General features: G+C 50.4%; 1 protein-coding gene across 1 annotated transcript in view; it reads right to left on the bottom strand.

The window, feature by feature from the left end:
- Positions 1-273: 273 nt before the first annotated feature.
- The window catches only part of PUF60 (poly(U) binding splicing factor 60), a 50,391-nt gene continuing 29,926 nt past the window's right edge, over positions 274-20,738 (bottom strand). The window contains exons 2-11 of the mRNA XM_006032459.3: positions 19,334-19,429; positions 17,518-17,607; positions 16,447-16,497; positions 12,216-12,377; positions 11,729-11,821; positions 10,674-10,887; positions 9,745-9,919; positions 4,521-4,687; positions 3,819-4,054; positions 274-693 (exon numbers count right to left, since the gene is read on the bottom strand). Of these exons, the coding sequence (XP_006032521.1) occupies positions 394-693; positions 3,819-4,054; positions 4,521-4,687; positions 9,745-9,919; positions 10,674-10,887; positions 11,729-11,821; positions 12,216-12,377; positions 16,447-16,497; positions 17,518-17,607; positions 19,334-19,429 (1,584 nt within the window). The 3' untranslated portion in view covers positions 274-393. The remainder of the gene's footprint in view (positions 694-3,818; positions 4,055-4,520; positions 4,688-9,744; positions 9,920-10,673; positions 10,888-11,728; positions 11,822-12,215; positions 12,378-16,446; positions 16,498-17,517; positions 17,608-19,333; positions 19,430-20,738) is intronic.

Below are 20,738 nucleotides of genomic sequence, written 5' to 3'. Positions count from 1 at the left end.
GGCCAGGGGGTGCTGTACAAACACCAGTTAGAGAGAGCCTGCTCTGACCCACCTCCACAGAAAAACCTGAAGCTCATACCCCAGAGGGTGAAGTAGGACCTGGTTTTGGGCATTTCTGAAGGAACTATGGCAAGCATAAAGCAGGAGCACAAGTAGCAGCCACTGGGCTCTGACCCTTACCTTCCTAGGGCGCTCAGGCTGTCGGCTGAGAGGCTGGCCTGTTCCACAGCCCATGCGGTGCCAGCCCCTGACACACACAGGCACGCACACAAACTTTCTTCGCACTTTTATCCAAACTACACATACATCACAGAGATCTGCGCCCACCCTGGAGCGTTCCTTACACATGGCTAAAAAACGGAGGGGGCAGGGGAGAAGTCTCTCGGGCAGAGTTCATGCTGACAGGTCACTGTTATCAAATCTCTCCTGGTCGTACACTTCTGCCACCACCTTCCTTCCAGCAAACCAGCGCCCGTTCAGGGCTTGAATGGCTTTGTGAGTCTCAGAGGCCATGGAGAACTCCACAAAGATCTTAACAATGATCTCAGCGTCCTCCTCCTCGCCCTGCTTCTCCTGATAGATGATGACCCTGTTCACAGCCCCAAATTTGCCACACTCTTCAGTCACTTCTCCCTCCAGGTCATCGTCAATGTCCTTTGGATCCACCATGTTGCGCAGCACCATCACAGTTGACTGCAGGAAAGAGAGAGAAGACAGATTGAGCAGGGCCGCAGGACTTCCGAAACTAGATGAGCAGAGCCGCGGCAGACACAGCCCCAGCAACATCTTCAGCAGCCTCCTCTAACAGCACTCCCAGGTTGCAACAGGCGTGCCCAGCCCATGCTCACACCAGCTGCCAAGCTATGGTCCTCCCACAGGGTAATCCAGCCCGCCCACTCTGGCCAATGTTGCTAAGAGCCACTTGGCTTTGTGCCCAGAAAATATGCCCAAAGCTGATTTTGGAGGATTTAACCCCGCCTGGCTGGCATTATCTAGCTGGTTTCTCTCCTGCTGCCTTCAGCAACATCAGCCTATGTTGGCAATTATTCAAAACGTTAATTTAGACCTTACCAGCTAGTGTCTTTCACAGACCTGAAGGCTTCTTGTCACAAGGTTTACAGGGATAACCCCACCCCACCCACCTGTTTCATACCCCACTTCAAGTTAATCCCCTGCCCCACCCATCTGCAACAGGTGACTGCCACCCTTCGCTGCAATCCACATCCCCGCTGTCCTTTGCCACGTGCCCCCCACTTCCACCTCAGCCCAACAGAACAGCCTGGAGCCAGCAGCATGTTAGACTACAGAGCGCCACTTGTACAGTCATTAATATGTGCGTGCGTGCGTGCGTGCGTGCGCTGCCACCCGGACCTCTAACTCTCACTACCTGAAATCCACTAAAGGGACCCACGTCCCCAGCAAGATCAAAGAAACAAACAGAGCCAAGTCCACTTGTGAGCCAGGCAGGGAGATGTTTGTAACCGCCTAGCTCCTTTCTGGATTTCTCCAAGCTTCTCCCATGAGGGACAAAATGAGCTTTCAGATTAATTTGATTCTTCCATGGAAGATGAATGTGCATGTAGGGAGGATTTAGTTTCCAGGGAACTCTACCTGCAACTCTCACTGAAGCAATCACAGTCTCAACAATGTTTTTCAAAGGAGAGTATTCTTCAGCCAGGTCTGGCAGATTTCACAGACATTCGGGCTGGAAGGGACCTCGGAAGATCATCAAGTCCAGCCCCCTGCCCCAGGGGCAGGAAGTCAGCAGGGATCATAGGATCCCAGCAAGATAAACATCCCAATTTCTCTTGAAGGCAGTCAGTGTAGGTGCTTGAACCACCTTTGATGGCAGGCTATTCCAGACCTTGGGGGCTCGGACAGTGAAGAAATTCTTATGTCCAGCCGGAAACGGTCTTGCAGGAGTTTATAACCGTTCGACCTTGTCATCCCTTGGGGCGCTCTGGTGACAAACGTTCCCCCAGATGCTGGTGGTCACCCCTGATAAACCTATAGGTGGCCACCAGATCACCCCTGAGCCTGCGCTTTTCCAAGCTAAAGAGCCCCAGGGCTCTCAGCCTCTCATCATAAGGTCTGTTTTCCTGACTTCTGAGCTTGCACTCTCTCAAGCTTCTCCACATCCTTTTTGAATTGTGGAGCCCAAAACTGCACGCAGTACTCCAGCTGCGGCCTCACCAAGGCCAAGTACAATGGGAGAACGATGTCCCGGGATTTGCTTGAGAAGCATCTATGGATGCAAGCCAGCGTTTTGGTCGCTTTACTAGCCACAGCATCACATTGAAGGCTCATGTTCATCTTGTGGTCAATCATGACCCCCAAGTCTCTTTCCTCCATAGTACTAGCCAGCGTAGCACTGCTGAGCCTATAAGGATGCTGCAGGTTTTTCCTCCCAAGGTGGAGAACCGTGCATTTATCCGTGTTAAACACCATCAGGGTCTTGTCCGCCCATTTGCTGAGCCTGTCCAGGTCAGCCTGGATCACCCTCCTGTCCTCAGGTGTGGATGCTTTACCCCAGAGTTTGGTGTTGCTGGTGAACTTGGCCAGTCCACTTCTGACACCAACGTCCACATCATTAATGAAGATGTTGAAAAGGATAGGCCCTACGACAGAGCCTTGAGGGACCCCACTGGTCACAGGGCACCATGACTATTGACTTCTGTCAACCACTACTCTCTGGGTCTGACCACGGAGCCGATTCCCCAGCCAGCGGATCATGGTGGACCGAGGGCCACAGTTGGCCAGTTTTGCCAAGAGGTGACTGTGGGATACCAAATCGAAGGCTTTTTTGAAGTCAAGATACACGACATCAATCTCCTCTCCCTTGTCCAGGTGCTAGGTCACCTGGTTGTAGAAGGAAACAAGATTGGTCAAGCAAGACCTACCCGCAACAAACCTGTACTGGCTATCCCTCAGGATGTTGCTGTTGACCAGTCCATTAAGGATGGCCTCTTTAATAATCTTTTCTAAGACCTTCCCCGGGATAGAGGTCAGGCTGATGGGCCTGTAGTCTGCCGGATCCACTTTCCTTCCTTTCTTGAAGATAGGCACCACATTGGCTTTCTTCCCATCTCATGAGACATATATGTCACCATTACCCCCATTTGGCTGAGGAGTAAACAGAGGAAGAAATGTGTTTGGCCCAAGATGACATGCTCAATATTAGAGCTCAGGCTGGAGCCTGTCGCTTCAGTATCTGAGAAATGGCTGGGGGAGTCTCTGGCCTGCAATAAGCAGAAGGCCAAATGAGGACACCCTACCAACCGCTTCCGGCCTTAAAAAATCCCCCCTATGAATACTGAACAGCTGCATAACCTCATCCTTTCCTGCTATCCTCCCCATGGCATTACGTCTAATATTGAGTGCAAGTTACTCTGTGCCATGTACTACAGCAAGTGGTATGGTGGGAGGAATCAAAATGATTAGGTAAGGATTATGTCCTTTTATCTGCTTCACCATGGCAACAATGAGGCATGAGGAGAGCCACAACAATGATGTCCCTCAACCCATCAGTGCTTCCTGCCGAACAACCACACAGCAGCACTCTGCTGAAAAGTCCTCGCTCAGAGGCTTGGCAGTCTCCCAAAGGCAGAGAGGGAATGCCTGATGCCCACAGCAAGCAATGCACCTACCATGCACAGTCCAGCACTGCCCCCATGAAGTGCCACAGGGATATGCCATTTGTGAACTTGTAGCACATCTTACTGCTCAGCTGAAAACAACTAAGAGGCAGATCCAAGGCAGTGCTTGGCATGGCTTCCCTGCAAATCCAGGGCAGGCTAGGCAAATGGAGTCATGCTTACCTCCTGCTTGCGAAGCAGTTTCTGCATCACCATGTGGCGGGCACTGCTGCCCGATATGCTCATGTGCTCTTGTTCACTCAGCATCTCAGGCCTCTCTGACTCCTGGAAGACCTCCTCCTCCTCCTTCTCCTTCTTGACCTCCATCAGGCCCAGTGCTGGGGGACTTGCCAGGATAGGATTCACTACGCCCACCTGTGGAATGGTGACCGGAATGGGAGGCCGAGCGGGAGTCACACCTGCAGGGGAACATGCAGACTGAAACACGAGGTGAGGGGAGTTTGCCCTGAGGACCAGCACTCAACCCAGCTGGAAAGAAGCCGGCCAGTAGCAAACAGGCAGATGCAATGAACAGACCAGTCTGATTCCTCTGCACCAGGAACAAATGGGAGAGCTCAGACAGCAACTTGAGCCAGCACAAGGCAATGTGCTACCACATGCCATGGGCACACTGGGTGTTTGCTTATCCAAAGGGTGGGCTGGTGCCAATTTTGCATGTAATAAATGATTCCCCTGATGTTTACAGTCAAGTGCGCTGTGCACTCCTGCCCGCCCCATAGCTCAGATCCCCTACAACCAATATCATGCACTCATGGACAGGCCTGCTAGGAGGAAACGGAGCTGCCTCACTGCCTTCAGCGAAACCAGCTGTGGGGATTGCTGCTAGGGCCGCTGGAGACGAGACAGAATAAAGAGCAGACGCACCTGTAATGACTCCTGGTGCTTGGGCAGCCATGACAGCCTGTGGCAGCGCACCCAAAGGCTGAGCCAGGGTCAGGGCTGGTGACACCAACCCAGGAGTTGCCAAAGAGCCAAGGACTGCAGCTCCTGCCACCGCCTCCTGCAAGAGAAAAGCCAGTGCATTAGTTCTGCTCTAGAGTCATGCCTGGGACATGCTCTGCTCAGGTCTAGCCCTTTTACATACCTAGCAACTCGCCAAATGTTTAGGTCATGGGGACAGGTGACCTATAAAACCAGCTGCTGGCCAGAGTCCCAGGCTGTAGGGATCCTAGCATAACCATAAAGACAGATGCAGGGGATTGTCCCAAACAGCCTTCCCACAACTTGCTGCCAGATACCCAGCCCAAGAAGAGACAGTGATCTCCCCAGGCCTCATAACTCTCACCAATGCTAACCAGTTGGCAGGCAGGGTACTGAAGGCCAACAATACCAAGGGATTCGGTACCCAGTGCGCACAGGATGATCTCAGCAGGATGCAGCACATTCCCAGCAAGGTGCTTCCCCACTTTCTAACCAGCTCTTGGTTTTCTAGGCCAGCCCATAGCAGGCACTAACCCAGTCAAGCCATAGCAACACTAATGAGCCGCTGTGGGACAACTCATGCACTTTCCTAAATGCTAAGCATTCCAGACCCAAAGCTGGAGGATGAAGCGCAGACAGCTCCTCACACTAACACAAACTCCAAGATCTCCTGGCCTAGATTTTAGTCGAGCATGGTTATTGCTGTCACAGACAACCACAATAAACAGGCCATTCATACATTTCTCAAGCTCAATTCATCATTTTAAAACTAGTCAGGAGGACAAAGGGCAAAAAAACTCCATTAATTCCTGAACTGCTATCCCTCTCATGGTTAGAAGTTGGCACATGGGCAGTTGGCACATAGCAGTTTTGGAACAAAACTGTCCGTTAGCTGAAGGAGCTCTTGTTCTTCCCTGGTGTTTACCCCTCTGATGCTCTTATAGACAGTGGCCATTCCTCACCTCAGGCATCTGTCTGCCAGGCTGAACAAGGCAAACTCTTGCAATCCCTTGTAAAATAGGCTCTCTCCCTCCCCTGACCCTCCTAGCCCTTCTCCATTCCTGGTCTCAAGCATGCATGCCCACCACCACGCAGAGGTCCAGATCAAGTCCTGGCATTCTGTACTTCTAAACTTCATCCTGTTCTATTACTTAAGTCCTTGAGGTTGCCCAATTCTTCCTTTATGGCATTCCAATCCTACTGTGTACTAACAAGACCTCCCAGTTCTGCACCATCAGCAAATCACATCAGCACAATTCTACAACTGGCTAAATAATTAGGGAAAAATATTAAGACGAGCATCAAGACCAATCTTTTAGAACTCCACTAGTAAGCTCCCTTCAGCATGATGGCTCCTTTAGTAAAACCCATTATCATCTCCCTTTAGCCAGTTCCTTGTCTTTCTAGTTAACATGGAGAAGACTGGGATTATTAATCATTTCCCACAGGCTCTGTACCGAATGCTTTACTGACGTTTAGATCTACTGCATTTCCTGTCTAGAAAAATCTGTTCTCATGAAAGACAGATATCGGTTCAGGCTGCGCAATCTACCTTTGGCAACCTGGTGCGGTATGTTGCCCCACTTTCCTCCAATTACGCTTTCTTCAAATGTGTTTTTAAAGCCTTGCATCCTTTTGCGATAGAACTAACTGGACCATTATTCCTCCCCCCTAAAATAAAGATATTACATTCTTTCTTCTCCAAGGACACAGTTTATGTTCCAGAATACGTAAAAAAAACTGGCATGTGAAATAGCAGGTGATATACTATCTGTTCTACTCAACTTAGAAGCAAAACTTGAAGAGCTTATCTTGAGCCTATTCTCAGTGACAGAAGTAGAAGGGACCTCAAAAAGTCACTGGGTCAACATCCACACTGTAGCATTCTTTGCTGATCAGTCCCTTTTCCCATTCCTTGCAGATTCATGCTGGGGGTGTGTCCCCAAATAACTTCTCTCCCTCTGCCTCGATCTGCAACCCCCCCTTCCTACCCACAGACTTACCTGCTGGGTGGGGAAGGGGGTGGCAGCAGCAGCACATGGTAGATCTTGGGTTGCTTTTAAATGCCAAAGGTGACCTCCTACTTAAAAAGGTTGGAGACGACTGACTTAGACAATTCAAGTCCCATATCCAAGACCTTAAACTTTTCAGTCCAGCTGACCTCGCTACATGGCTCCGTTGATGTCTCGGAGCCCCTACTGCTTTGAAATCAAAAAGCCTTTAAAGACCCAATTTTGTACACGCTTCTATTTAATGCAAATAGGATCAGCTTATAAACCCCTGATCCCAGGCTGGTTTCCTACAGCTCCCTTCCAGATGGTCCTTACAATTTACCAAAAACAAGTCTAAAATAGACACATGGAACCAAGAAGAGGCAATGCTTAGGTGAAGAAATCTGTTAGTTTTCACACCTAAGAATAAATAACTTCTATTATTAGCAGCATTTGTTATCCAATCCAAGTCCAGATTACCAAGGAGGCTGTGAAGTCACCCTGGGAGGTTTATAAAAACTGGATCGGTTAGACAAACATGTCAGGGTTGATGTAGACAGACTTGATCCTGTCTCAGTGCAGGAGGCTGGACTAGACGATTTGCAGCCTGTTCCAGGCCTATATTTCTAGGATTCTGGGAAATTAAAGTCTCCCATTGTGGCAATTCCCCATAATATTTCTCTTCTATTGCTACACTCCAAACCCACTCACAGGTGACTACAGTAGATTCTTAGTACTGTCTCAGAAGAACCTCTTTTACAATCTTTCCCCAAAGTGACCTTGATACAAGGTGAACCGTTTCATCCATCCTCTAATTTCAGTCAGAACAGGTTTACCAAGTCATACCTGACCAACTTGACTGCCTTCTATCAGGGGACAGGACTGGATGGGATACAATCTTGACTTTAACAAGGCTTTTGACACTGGTCTCCTACAGCATTCTCATTAACAATCTCAGGAAATACAGACTAGGTGAAAGTACTGTAAGTGGTTACATAACTGGTTGGATCATCATGCTCAACAAGCAGTCATCAATGGCTCAATGTCTAGTTGGGAGGAAGTATCAAGTGGGGTTCCCCAAGGGTCTGTCCTGGGTCCAGTATTAATATCTTCATTAATGATTAGGACGATAATATAAAAGTGCCTGCTTAGGAAATTTGCAGGTGACACCACGTTGGGTGGAGTTTCAGACACTCTGGATAGGAGGGCTGGGATCCAGAATGACCTAGACAGACTGGGAAAAACAAAACAAAACAAAACAAAAAAAAAAAACAACAAAAAAAAACCACACCTGCTATCAACCAGATGCAATTCAAGAAGGACAAGCGCACAGTCACGCACTTGGGGCAGAACTGCATGCAGAAATACAGACTGGAGAATGACTGGCTGGGCTGCAGTACTGCAGCAGGACCTGGGGGATACTGTGGGCCATAAGCTGAATGAGCCAACAGTGTGTTCTTCTTGCAAAAAAGTCAACAGCTTTGAGGGTTGTATTAACAGGAGTGTAACCTGTGAATCAAGGGAAGCAATTCTTCTGCTCTGGTCAGCACCCATGAGGCCTCACTTGAGTACCGTGTCCACTTTTGGGCCCCATGCTTCAAGAGGGACGTGAACAAATTGGAAAGGGTCCAGCAGAAAGCAACAAAAATTATTAGACGCCTGGGAAGCAAGCTTTTGAGGAAAGGCTGAAAGAGCCAGGATTAGCAGTCTGGGGAAGAAAAGTCTAAGGTGGGGATTTAATGAGCCTTCAAATACATGAAGGGTGATTAGACAGGGTGGAGATAAGCTTTTCTCTGTGGCCATAGGCGACAGGACTAGAAGCAATGGACTCGAGCTGTAACAGAAGAAATTAGGTTGTAGATGAGGAGGATTTTTTTTTTTTTTTTTTTTTTTTTTTTTTTTTTTTTTACTGTAAAGGTGATCAAGCATTGGAACAGGTGATCCAGAGAAGCTGTAAAATCTCCATCCCTAGAACTTTTTAAGAGCATGAAGGACCAACCTTTGGTTGGGATGGCTTAGTCTGGAATGCTGCTGCCTTGAGCAGGGGGTGGACTAGACAACTTTGTGAGGTCCCTTCCAACACTACTTTCTTATGATCCTAACACTCTTCATTGCTATCCTTCCTGAACAGCATATACCCCACAACACTTGTTCCAGTCAAGACTGCTCTTACAAGAATAAAAGAAACACGGTGTGATATATCCATCTTCACTCCCTGCACCAGCAGTTCTACTTCCTCCATTTTGTTGTCCAGGATCTTTGCATTAGTGTACAAACACCTTTATTGTCAGGCCAGGCCTCTCTTGGTCTGCTATCTGGTACCATGTAAGCCAGTACAGCCTGTTCCGTGGTTGGGCTGTCGGTGACTAAACCGGCACACCCCACCTGAGCTAGCCTGGGAGAGGAGGGTGTGTGGACACTCAGCAGGACTAAAAACAAGACCCAAAGGGTAGATGAGCTTCCTGGGAGCCAACAGCTGTCCATACCCGCAGAGGAGATGGGCGCCGCCAGGTCACTTTCTCTGGAGAATCACCAGTGATGCAAAGCAATTCAACTAACCTCATGCAGAGTGGAGGAGGGTTGTCACAGCATTTAAGGTGTCCCAACAGTCACAGCGGCTTCGGGACTGACAAGCAACACACACACTCAATTCTCTCTAACATCACTCCCCCTCCACAAGCTTAGGTACAGTTTTTTCACCAACTGTATTGCCTATCAGACCACTTATCCAATGGATAATAGTGCTTTTATTCACTTTGCTACCCATCCTCCTACCATCTGCTGTTTCTTTAGCCTTTGCTATTATCCTTGCACAGTGGATTTTCCTCTTCCTGTGTACTTCAGTCAGGTGTGAAGACCACATCTATCCTCCCAAACTCCAACAATCTTCTTAGTTTATTCAAAGCATGTTGGATTTGCTATGCCAGCCTCGATAACAGAGTGCTAGTTTGCCAGGTACAGAGGTAAATAGTCCCAGACAGTTTCTGCATCTAAGACCCCAAGAACTGATCTGCAGCACAAGAGTTTACCATTAGCCTCCCTTCAAGTGGCAGGGCAAGTGCTGCCCACTAAGCTCAGACAGTCTGCACCCCATGGCTAGCAGGACAGCCAAACTCTTGTTAGCACACACACCTGCCCACTGTATTGCGACCTGCTACTCTCCCCCTTACCTGAGCTGTGATCTGGCGCCGCCCGCCACAGCTGCTGCTGGCGGTAATCCTCCTGGTGTAGCAGGGGTCAGGAGAGGCATTGGAGGAGTGACTGCTTTGCCAACCCGTAGATACTGGCCACCCAGATCAAAGAGGTTCATGGATGAGACCGCATCTTGGGAAGACTGTGCCTTCTCGTACTCTGCAATGACAATCAGGACACTGGCAGAAGGCCCTTTCTGCTGGCTGGCTACTGCCACCCTCACAAACTCAGCCAATCCCTCCCTGGACAATTTGGGCTTACACATTGAGAACAGGAGGTTTAGAGCTCCAGCCTTCAGTGTCTCAACCATCATGCCCAGTCCTCTGATTATACAAAGTCACTACGGCTATCCCACTTAAAAGGGAATGAACAGCACTTACAGACAACCCCCCCCGCCCCCCCACCAAGAAAACAGCATTTTAAACTCACTGCGCCGCTGTGCCAAGCCCAGCACATGGCCAGAAGAGGCAGTGTGTTAGTTTGACCTGGCTTGCCCAACATCTGTATAGATCGAGCACTTCAGCAGGTCTTTTTTGGTGTGTTTATCTAATGGGTAATTGAATGAGTTTTAGATAAAAGTGCCAAAAAGCCCTGCTGAAGCACACGACCTATACAGATGCTGCAGAGCCAGGTTGAACGAACGTGCTGCTTCTTCCGGTAAAGCACAGGTTGGGGTTTTTTTTTCACATTTGTCAACAGCCGAAGAGACCCATCACACTAGACACTAGCTGAGCAGCACAAAATCCACCCATCAGCAAAGGACAAAGAGCAGCCTTCTAAGTCCAGGCCATGAACCCCCTCCGAATTCCTCTCTATCCCATACCTAGAGCAGTTCTGACAAGCGAGCGCACAGCGCTTGAATTCCAATGGCACACCGAACCCCACCCCATGCATGAGAACAGGCGATTTTTACCAATGAAGCCGTAGCCTTTGTGCTTCCCTGTCGTGGGATCCCTGGCTAGTGTGCAGGATTTAATCTTCCCAAAGGCCTCAAACACACTCTTGATGTCGTCATCTGAAAGGTCCTGGTGAACAGATGCCACGTAGATACGGTTGAAAGCTCGTGCCTCCTCTGCTAGCTGGTCTATGATTGGCTGTGCCTGCCCGATATTGCTAGGTCTTCCAACCTGCAGAAAATAAACAGAAAGCCTTGTGAATCCTTGGCAGGACAGCATCAGGAATCTTCCTGGACATCAAGGTGAGTACTGATACATGAGAACCTGAACCTCTGTTCAAATCATGGAACCTCTTTCACAACACTGCAGCTAGCAAAAGGCACAATTCACTATCTATTAGGTCAGAACAATGCTGCAACACAGAGCCTCCATACCATTCTCTGGGGCCCTCCAAAACCCCTTACCAAAGCCGGCACCAAACTATAAGAGATGGCTGCTGGCCTGCCAGACACTCCAACACCTTCCATCTCTATCTGTAATCACTTACTCACTGACTGCAAACACAGAGTTCAATTCCCTTGTTCTTTTTGGATTGTATTAAATATTCCTCTTTCTTCTAGCATGGGACAAGTTAACGTAGCCTCTGTGCCCCTCACTGCTCACGTACAGACATGTTCTATACTCAACCTTGGCCAGCCGATTCTTCCCTTCCTTCCCCTCAGGCCCACACTACTGCCAACAGGCAGGATGAAGTGCTGCAAGACTCTCCACCTTGCTCACAAAGGGCTTCTATTCAATGAATGGTAGGAAAGCAGAGGCTGATACCACCGCCCTAGATTATATCGACACTCTATGGGTGCCTTCCCCAGAGGCAGGAAACAAGAACCACACAGTTCCAGTGGAGGAACCAGGTGGACTGCTGAAGACATCTATGCTCACAGCAGAAAATTCAAAGGTTTCAGAAGTTAGAGGCCTGGCTCCTCTGGGCACTGGAAAAGTCCCATCCCACTAAAACAAGCATCAGCAAATGACAAGACTCACCCCTCTTGTAATGTAAGCTCTCATCACTCACCTTTATGTTTCTTCCCCCAAGCATGACAGAATTCATCTGTTCCAAGGCCAGCTGCGCAGCTTCAGGCACCTCGTATTCCACAAAAGCAAAGCCCTAAGAGAAAGGGAAAATGTTATTAAATTGTACCCACTGCAGCTGGTTACGCAGCCCTGATACCAACTACTGTTGCCAGGAAGTCCATTCTCAGGGCTTTCCCAAGAGCACAAAGGCAGAGGAGAGGGTAAACACCAAAAAGCTCTGGAGAGATCCCTAGGTATGCCTAGCATCCCAGTAACCAACCGTACAGCACCATCTGGGGCACTGCTGCAGCTTATAGCAAGATTACAAGCCTGGGTAGAGCAGAGGCTGATTGATTCAGTCCCACAAAGAGATCTTGCTAAAGCAGCTTGTTCTTCACTGCAGAAACAAAGGCTCCCCTCTTCCCGAGGCAAACACGACAAGCGTGGACAAAGAAAGGAAAACCAGCACCAGGGACTCTCCCACCAACCTTGTGTTTCATTGTAACAGAGTCCCAGGACATGTCAATGCTCTTGATAGGTCCAAACGGCGCAAAGGCCTGGCGAATGGTGTCCTCTCCCAGTTCGTAGTATATGGAGCCCACATACACACGACACATGATGGCCAGGGCTCGTTGCCTCTGAGCTGCCATCTGTATTGGAAAGAAGGACTGGCTGGTTAGGTCAAAGGGTGGCCCTGGATGTCTGGACAGCTCTTTCCCCTGTCCCACCCTCCCCAGGAGCTGTGACACAACAGCAGGCAGCTCCCCACTGGCTGCAGCACAGCCTGGCACACATGTAGTGATTGAGAAACGATTTCCTGCTCAGTGCTCAGACTGCTGGGGAATGGAGCGGCAGTAAGGCTCACTCCCAGGGGCACAGTCAAATCTCTGATAGGGTCTGCCACCTCAGCAGGCCTAACTCAACCCATGGCTCATAGGGTCCAACCCACCCTGACGAGATTACATCCTGGCAACACCTGCAGGAGGAGGAAATGCCTTGATTCTAAGACAGCCTCCCACTCTAGGCAGCAAGGGATTGAACACTAGGTGCTATCCGCAATCCCTCCCCTCCCCAGGGGCAGTAAGAGATCCAGTCCTGGGCACCACCTGCTCTCACTTCCCTCCCCCTGGGCAGCAAGGGACTGGGCACCACCCCCTCCCACCCTGGGCAGCTCCAGACACCACCACCTCCTGTCCCCCTTCCCCAGGCAGGGAGGGAAAATTCCAATAGCAAGCACCACATCCACTGCACAGTTCAAAAAAAGCAAAGCAAAATCCAGTGATTAAACAAAACCCTTGTCCTAGTTAAGTGTGTGGTGCTGGTAGTTGGAGTTTCCCATTGTTACTGGCACACACAGACTCAATCCTTGTCCGTCTCAGTGCAGAGAAAGCCTCTGTGCTAGTTTTTCTGAATCTGCCTGAAAATCTGTTTGCAGGAACCCAGAAGTTCCTATGTGGGCATCTCCAAAGGCAGCTTCCTCCAGTTCACTCCCACCCACACTGCTGTTCTAAGGCCGCTGTTACAGATGAAGTGTCCCCCTACGAAGGTCCTGTCTGCTAAGATCACAGATTTGGCCAGCGTGGTTGAGCAGTGTGCATCGGGACCAAGGCAGAAAGGAAACCTCTGCAGAGGCAGCTGCCTATGATCAGCAATAGTGTATGATGGCACTGGAGACTTGAACAGGGCTTCATCCTTACTCTGCATGGAACAGCTGGAACAAATGCAGGGGGAAGAACTGCTACAAAGGACAAAAGCAGCATTAAGCTCAATGCCTCCCTCCCTCACAGTTCTGCAGGGGCCTGCACCCAAGTGGGGAGCTCAGAAGTCAGGCCCCTCTCAGGAAGAAGGGTTTCTGTTCCATGCCTGGCTTGGGTGGAGTACTCCACGGTAAGCATGAGCGCAATAAGCTCAGACTTCTGTGTCCTCTCTAGGGATGCCACAACTCAAATGGTAGCAGAGGGAGCTGCCAGAGGGTCTCTCATGCAACAGGATCACAAGAGACAGTAGGTCTGCAGCAGATCAAGAACACACCCTACAACAGGCATAATGCTGAAATGCATGTCAGCCTGTCAAGTGGTCTGCAACTGTAAAAGCAACCCAAGCTTGATTCCTAGCACTCCAGGGGACAGAGACACTGTCCTCAACCCAAGTTCTCACACCCACACTGCTGGACTTGCAGATATCAGACTAATACTGAACCTGGAGCGATTAAAGGAAACAGGTGTGTTTCACCTCTAAATAGGGATTGTATATTTTATAGTTTTAAATTAATTGTTTTACAGTACCTGCAGCATGCCATGAGCCAGGTAGAACTATGGCACATGTGTGCTGTAGGCCAGATAAGTAGCTTTCTCTAGTGTGATGTCTCCCCAGCAACCCTCCACCTCTCTGAGCCTTGGTGCTTAAAAACTAGAGCCACCTAGCCCCTCACTCCCTCCATATGGAAGTTTAACACCATTCTTTTGGTAAAGCCCACCCATTCCCCCATGCCTCCAGCTATCTAGCTCACCCATGGAGCCACTGCCTTTGCAGTACTTTGTCTGTACCCCGTTTTCCCTAACCAAGCTATCTCTGCCGAGACAGTGCAGCCTATATACTGAGGCCCTTGCCCCAGGCAGAGGGATTGAAAGGCATGCGCACGAAAGAAGGCATTCCCTTCTCCTGTAATTACTCATGCGATAGAAACAAGGTTGATAACATTAGTCCTCCCATGGCAGCCAACCTCAGTGGGAAATCTACATTCTCACCATTCTGCAGGCTAGCAGCGGGAGCAGGAACTAAAGAACTGAACTCCCATGTTACAGATCTGGGGCACAAAACTAAGGCTGAGCTGGACCATGGCTGCAACAGGCACATGCATTTTATTAGAAGGGACCAGCAGCACTGAGTTAAACTAAAGGCAGCAGGAACGGAGCACAGAATTAGGGGCCAGGGACTCCTCAATACAAAACCTGGCTGAGCCACTGACTGCTCTTTGCAGCCCTGGGCCAGTCCCCTGGCCGTTCTGCTTCCCCAGCAGTAAGGTGGGATTAAGGTACCTTCCTTCCCCCAAGGTGGGCAGTCTGTCTGTCTGTGTAGTGTTGTTAATTAAATACTGAAGAGGGTTATTAAGGCTGTTCAAAATGAAGATGCAAATGAAACATCATGGCTATCCTCTGCAATTTCAATACAACTGAGCAGAGAAAGCGTGCCCATCTTGGTACAAAGCAATAAGAGGAACCCTCCAGCATAGCACTCCATTTACGGAGCTCCACGGACATGGAGCTTGGAGCAGGGCTCAGGGTGCATTTCCCTCAAGGAGGAGCTAGGAGCTCTTTCGAGCAGAGAAGATGGGGTCTTATATACAAGGTGTACCTGCTGTTCGCACTCCTGACAAGACTCAACACAAACAACTGCAGGAAAAAGGGATCCAAGCTGCACAGAGCTTGTAACACTCTGCAATGGCTAATTCACAGCAAGGACTTGATTCCTAGGCTCTCTGTTCCTCCCACAATAGTAACTGGCTCTTTGTAAGAGGGAGACATTTTTTAGGAAAGTTTTTACAATACTAAGCCCATGATTAACCTCCAGAGCCCTATTAACAAAACATTTCCTATTGTCAGTGCATGCTTTTCATCTATGCTATTCATCTGTGCACGACAGGCTGCAAAATACAACCGAGCAGAGGATGTGATGTGGGAGTTGATGCCATCAAATAAGTGTCTAAGTTAATTGCTAGAGGGTTCTTGGGCACCAGAGCTCAGGAACTGGCTGTACTGATTTCAGGCAGAGATGTTTCATCCTATTCCACTCAAGCTTGCTTTTTCCCCATTAAAAAAAACAAAACAAAAAACTTATCTTTGGCTGTCCAGCTGGCATGCTACCTACCGTGGCAGTGTTAAAGGAGGGAGGGAAGCCAGGTGGTTTTAGTTTTAATGCTTCTTTCACTTTGGAGCACTGGCCTCCAGGTTGCATTTTACACCAACCAGAAATATTGCATTCCAGCCAGACAGGAAAACATTTACAGGTGACCCTTTGTATGAGGAGTGCACAGTACACACAATGGCCAGTATCCCATGTGTCTCGGGTGGGAGGGGAAGGATAACTCCATGTTTTAAACTCTTTGTGATGGCAGATTAGAAACTCCCAGCACCAGGGACCTGTACTGCTTGTCTGGGTAATTCTGCTGTTCTTCCCTCTTCACTCTGCAAGTCCTTTACTTGAAGACATACATACCCCACCCCAACATAGAAAAGCGCACCTCATGACAGAAGTCTCATATCTGGTCTAAAAACTTGCTTGGCAAGCCTGTAGTGCCCCCATCCTCCCCAGCACCTTAGCTGCCAGGTTTCTGGTGGTGTGTGCTGTTTTTTAACAAATTGCCCATTTGCAAGTTACCTTGGCAGTTACTTTTGGGTCAGGACCTCAGAACTGTAGCATCCCTAGAAATGCAGCTCCCACAATTTCACAGGTGTTCAGAAATGCTCGAAATCTAAGGCTCTTTGCCAACTGACTCCAGAGCCCCGGCTGCCAGCGTCACAGCAGACTGCACCCAGCCCAGGGTCTTCCTTTGGGGAGTTTACACTTTGTCTCTGTTTGCTGTGCTTGTCCATAACAGGTGGGTATGTGGGAGGGCTGTGCTGGGCTGAGGTAAGAGCATTGTATTACCACTAAATACTTCCCCACTCTAGGCCCTGACTAAGACAAAGTGCCCAAGAAGAAGTGAATATGTCTATTGACCGATTGTAAAGGTGAGAGAGGATCTCCAAAGCCCATTGTCACTGCTGCCATCTGAAAGACAGTAAAGACAGAGTTCAGTCTGTTGGAGCTGAGCATACTATGGCTGTTTGTAAAAACTCAAGCAGAGAGCGACGGCACAGGGAACCTGTGAGAGAGGCCTCTCCTTCCTTGCCCCTCACTGCCTGGTCCCAAGGACTGTCCAGCGCTGGGACCCTGCAGATTCCAGTCCCAACTCTGGGTGGAGGTGTGCTGCTGCCACTGCCTCAGGTAGCAGGGTCTTCTCCCGGGGGGGGACTCAAGGCAATAGTAACCTCTGTAACCACTGTCATTGATTCACCCCCAGCAATTACTGGGAGCCCCTCAACTGGAACAGCTGCCCAGAAACACACAAAGCCCAGAAAGGCCAGAGCTGCCTAATGTGGCTGGTACATCTCACTCCCACATTGTTTAAATATACCCAACACCCCAAATCATTATGCTGGGCTACTTATCCTTGAGCAGGAGGCAGTGAGATGTGGTTAAACCTCAGAAGGAAGGGAGGTTTAGACAACAGTTGAGGGGCGTCTCCTGAGACAGACATTCGCAGGTCTAACCAACTGGAATTTTGAGCAAATACCCCAGAGTTCATGGCAGGAATCTACGGGGTGACACTGCCAGGAATACGAGACAGAGGCACCCTCTGGCAGGGAAAGGATGGTGAGGGGATACTGTTCCCAGTAACCCCAGACACCACCTTTGATGCAGATAGACTGTGGAACTCATAGCAGATTCTTTGATTTTCTGGCAACTGAAAAGACTGCCTAGCCTGCCAACAGGAGAGACAGCATCCACCTCCACCTCCCTCCCCTGGGCCGCCTGCCTGTTTTTGGGGTAGGGCCTAGCTTCCAATTAGAAGGTGAGGTTTGTTTGATCGGGCAGAAGACAACGTACTTCAATTTCACTGTGGAAACAGAAGTGAAAGTACCTGGCTCCAGGCAGACCTCAAGGCTGGGCTCTGGTTCTAAGTGCATAAAGGGCTTCACCTTGTGGGGAGAGTAAGAGCAAGGGGACAGGCTCAGAGGGGTCTCTCACCTGCAGGTTGGTGAGCTGCTGTTGCTGGTGGGCGATGGTTTGCTTTACCAGTACGCTCTTGATGCTCTGCTCCATCGCATACTTCTTGGCCTAGGAGGAAATACAGACTCCATAGTCACAAGGCGCAGGACTCCACCCAAGGCAGGGGAGAGACATTTAACTCCATACAACACCATTCCCCAAACCACACAGCTGGCTGTCAGTGGTGCTTTCCGGTGCTGCGGCCCTAAGCACTAAGCCGCTGTACGTTAGCCAATGGCCCACAGCTTACTAAGGTCTTGGTCAGCATCTTGGAGTCGTGAGCCCTGAAATACAGCACAATGCTTGAGCAGAGGATTGAGCGGACTCAGTCTGCAGCAGGCGCAGGGTTAGGAAAGCAACATGCACTACACACTCAGCATCTCCCTCTTCCTCCCTCTGCCCCTTAACACCCACCGTGGCACCTTACCTGCTGGGATGAGGACAGGACAGATAGCCTCGCCTCCTTCAAGTCCTTTCCACTCAGAACATCTGGACAAAGGTTTTACAAAGGGGGGTTCCTATTCCCCATCTACAGTCCCTGGACTGAGCTCAACCCTCTCATACCTGGTCAGAGCTAGCCTACACTAGCTTGGTGAGCAGAAGCCACGGATCCTTCTGCATATTCTAGCTCCCTCCATCAGTTCCACAACTTGCAGCCACGAGGCTGATCTGTTTTATTCTACCCAGCTTTTCATCATTCCGGGCAACACAGAGCCTTAACATCCAATGATGCTGAGATGGAGGCTCTTAATCAAGGGGGCATTCATATCTTATGATGTGCCTACTCCCTGAGGACAGGACAGACAGATTAAGCCAACCCCACTCAAAGGCACCTGCTTTCCATTGCGGTACGTGTTTGGGAGGTGCCGGGAAACGGCAGGCTCTAACCCGTGGCTTTGAGACGTGTGCTTCGGAAACCTGGAAACGGACAAGGGGATTTACATCTGTCAGCTATGGAGCAGCCAGAGGAAATGAGGCTGTTTTGCACTGTGAGCCAAACACAGACATACAAGCAGCTTCAGCATTATGGGAACATTCACACCAAACCTATTGAGCACAGTGCTGTCCCTGCCTTACCAGTGTCTGGGAGACCTGGACCATAGTTCCCACCTTTCCCGGTTTAGTTCTCTTCCCTCTCCTTTCCCAACTCTGCTCTCCTCACAGCAAGTCAGGTATCACTCGTTCCCACCAGGAACAAAAGTCAGAGGTCCTGGACCAGCTGTACATGTGGGATCAACAGCCACAAATCAGTTTGACTGAATTTTGTTCTATAATTCAATAACTTGGCTCAAAAGGATGAACGTATCTGCAGTGTAATAGAGGTCCTCTTATAACAAAATGACAAATGAGTTGCTGGTGGGCACAAAGAGCAGATTCTGCAGCGTGTTCTAGTGTGAATGTTGTAGAGGCTTCAGCTGGAGGAGCACTTCTGGAGTCTGTGAAGTCCAGACTACACCTGACAGTGACTTCAGGCAGCAGCAGCAGCATCTCATCATCATTGGACTCAAAACAGTAAGAGCAAAGCTGTTATCTACTAAGATCTCAGCCAGCTTTTTACAGAAACACCCCATATGTTCCCATGCAGCTACCAGGAGCACCCAACCAAATGAAGGAAGACACAAAAATTCAACATACAGCATTGTATTTTTGAGCACCGCTTTAAGAGCTCAGTGCAGGCAAACACGGTCATTACCCCTGACCTATTCCTGACAGGAAGGCACAGCTCCACAGCAGTAAGTCTGATGTTACTATTTAGGAAGTGCCCAGAAAAGAAGGGCACACTAGGGTCACTCACCTTCTGAAGAGCTTCCTGCTGTTCTGGGGTGAGAGGAGGAAGTCCCAGTTTGGCTGCTGTGCTTTGTCCATTTTCCATCTTTATGGACTCTGTCCCCTGCAGCAGAGAAAGAACCCAAAACAGAAACCATGAAAGTCTGCCTCAAGAAAACCACCAGGCTTTCTCCCCTTCCCTGCCCCACCCCCGGACATGCTGAGCCTAATTGGCCCCAGCAGCCCAGAGGATTCAAGTTAGAAAAAACAGAAAGTCAGTCAGAAATCCCCTACAGACTCCAAAAGTCTCATGTCACCTTCCTAACAAATATCCCAGTTACCTCCTTTGGGGAGCTTATCCCATCACCTAAGCCAGGGGTCGGCAGCCCCCGGCACATATGCCATTAGTGGCATGTGGAGGCAGGCACCGGGGCGGAGCCCGTGTGTTCTACTGTGCGGTCTACTGCCCCTGCCCTTTGCTCCAAGACTGCACCCTCCAGCCCGGCAGGCCCCTGGAGCAGGGGCAGGCAATTATTTCAGGTGGAGGGCTGCTGAACTGAGTTTTGGCAAGCCATCGAGGGCCACACGACAGGCAGCCAGGGGCAGATAAATATTCATTTTCTAAATTTTGGGGGGGCCCCGTGGGCCGCATTTTGTCCACCCCTGCCCTGCAGGGAGCTGCAGGTGGACAGGGCTGGGGCATGTGCTGCGCAGGGTCGCTGCCCTGGAGGCTTCCAGCAGGTGGCAGAGCCCTGGGCCCAGGCAGGCAGACACCCTGTCCCACCCAGGTGGGGCAGCACTGGGGTGCCGAGTGCTGGAGCTGGGCAATTGGGGCAGGGTCTGGGTGGCATAGGAGGCGGCGCTGTGGGCAAGCCAGCTCAGTCAGGCCCTTAGGAAGGCAGGGGCTGCGCAGGAAGTGGGGGCTGCCTCGGGGCTCTGCCGGCTCGAGCTGTGGTGGGCGGGCAGGCGGGGGTGCCCAGCGGCACCTGTGGTGGGGCCTGGCCCGGCTTGCACAGCTCTGCAGGGATGAGCCACAGCTACCCTGCGCATGCGGGGATACTGCCTGCCTGGCTGGGGCAGGACACCGGGCTCAGAGGGCTTCCCTGCACGGTGGGCACAGTACAAGCAGAGCAGAGCCATCCCCGGTGCAAGGGCCTGGCCGCAGGAGCCCCTGGACCCTGAGAACAGTCACTGCAGCTGCCCCAGCCTTGCCCACCTGCAGCGCAACCTTGCTGCGCTGCAGGCTCCCAGCCAGCTCGGGCCTGAGCGACGGCTGTTCCCAGAGCCCAGGGCAACAGCCTGCAGCTGCGGCTCCCACTCGCACTGCACCCAGCAGGCACAGAGGCCAAGCAGGGAGCCCCCTGAGCCCGGTGTCCTACCCCATCCTGGCAGCATCCCTTCACGGGCAGGGTGGCTGCTCCCCATCCCCGCAG

This window comes from Alligator sinensis, unplaced genomic scaffold (genome assembly GCF_000455745.1).
Source record: "Alligator sinensis unplaced genomic scaffold, ASM45574v1 scaffold987_1, whole genome shotgun sequence".
Classification (NCBI taxonomy): Eukaryota; Metazoa; Chordata; order Crocodylia; family Alligatoridae; genus Alligator; species Alligator sinensis.
Note: the sequence above shows the minus strand (reverse complement) of the source record. Positions and strands in the feature narration are given on the sequence as shown.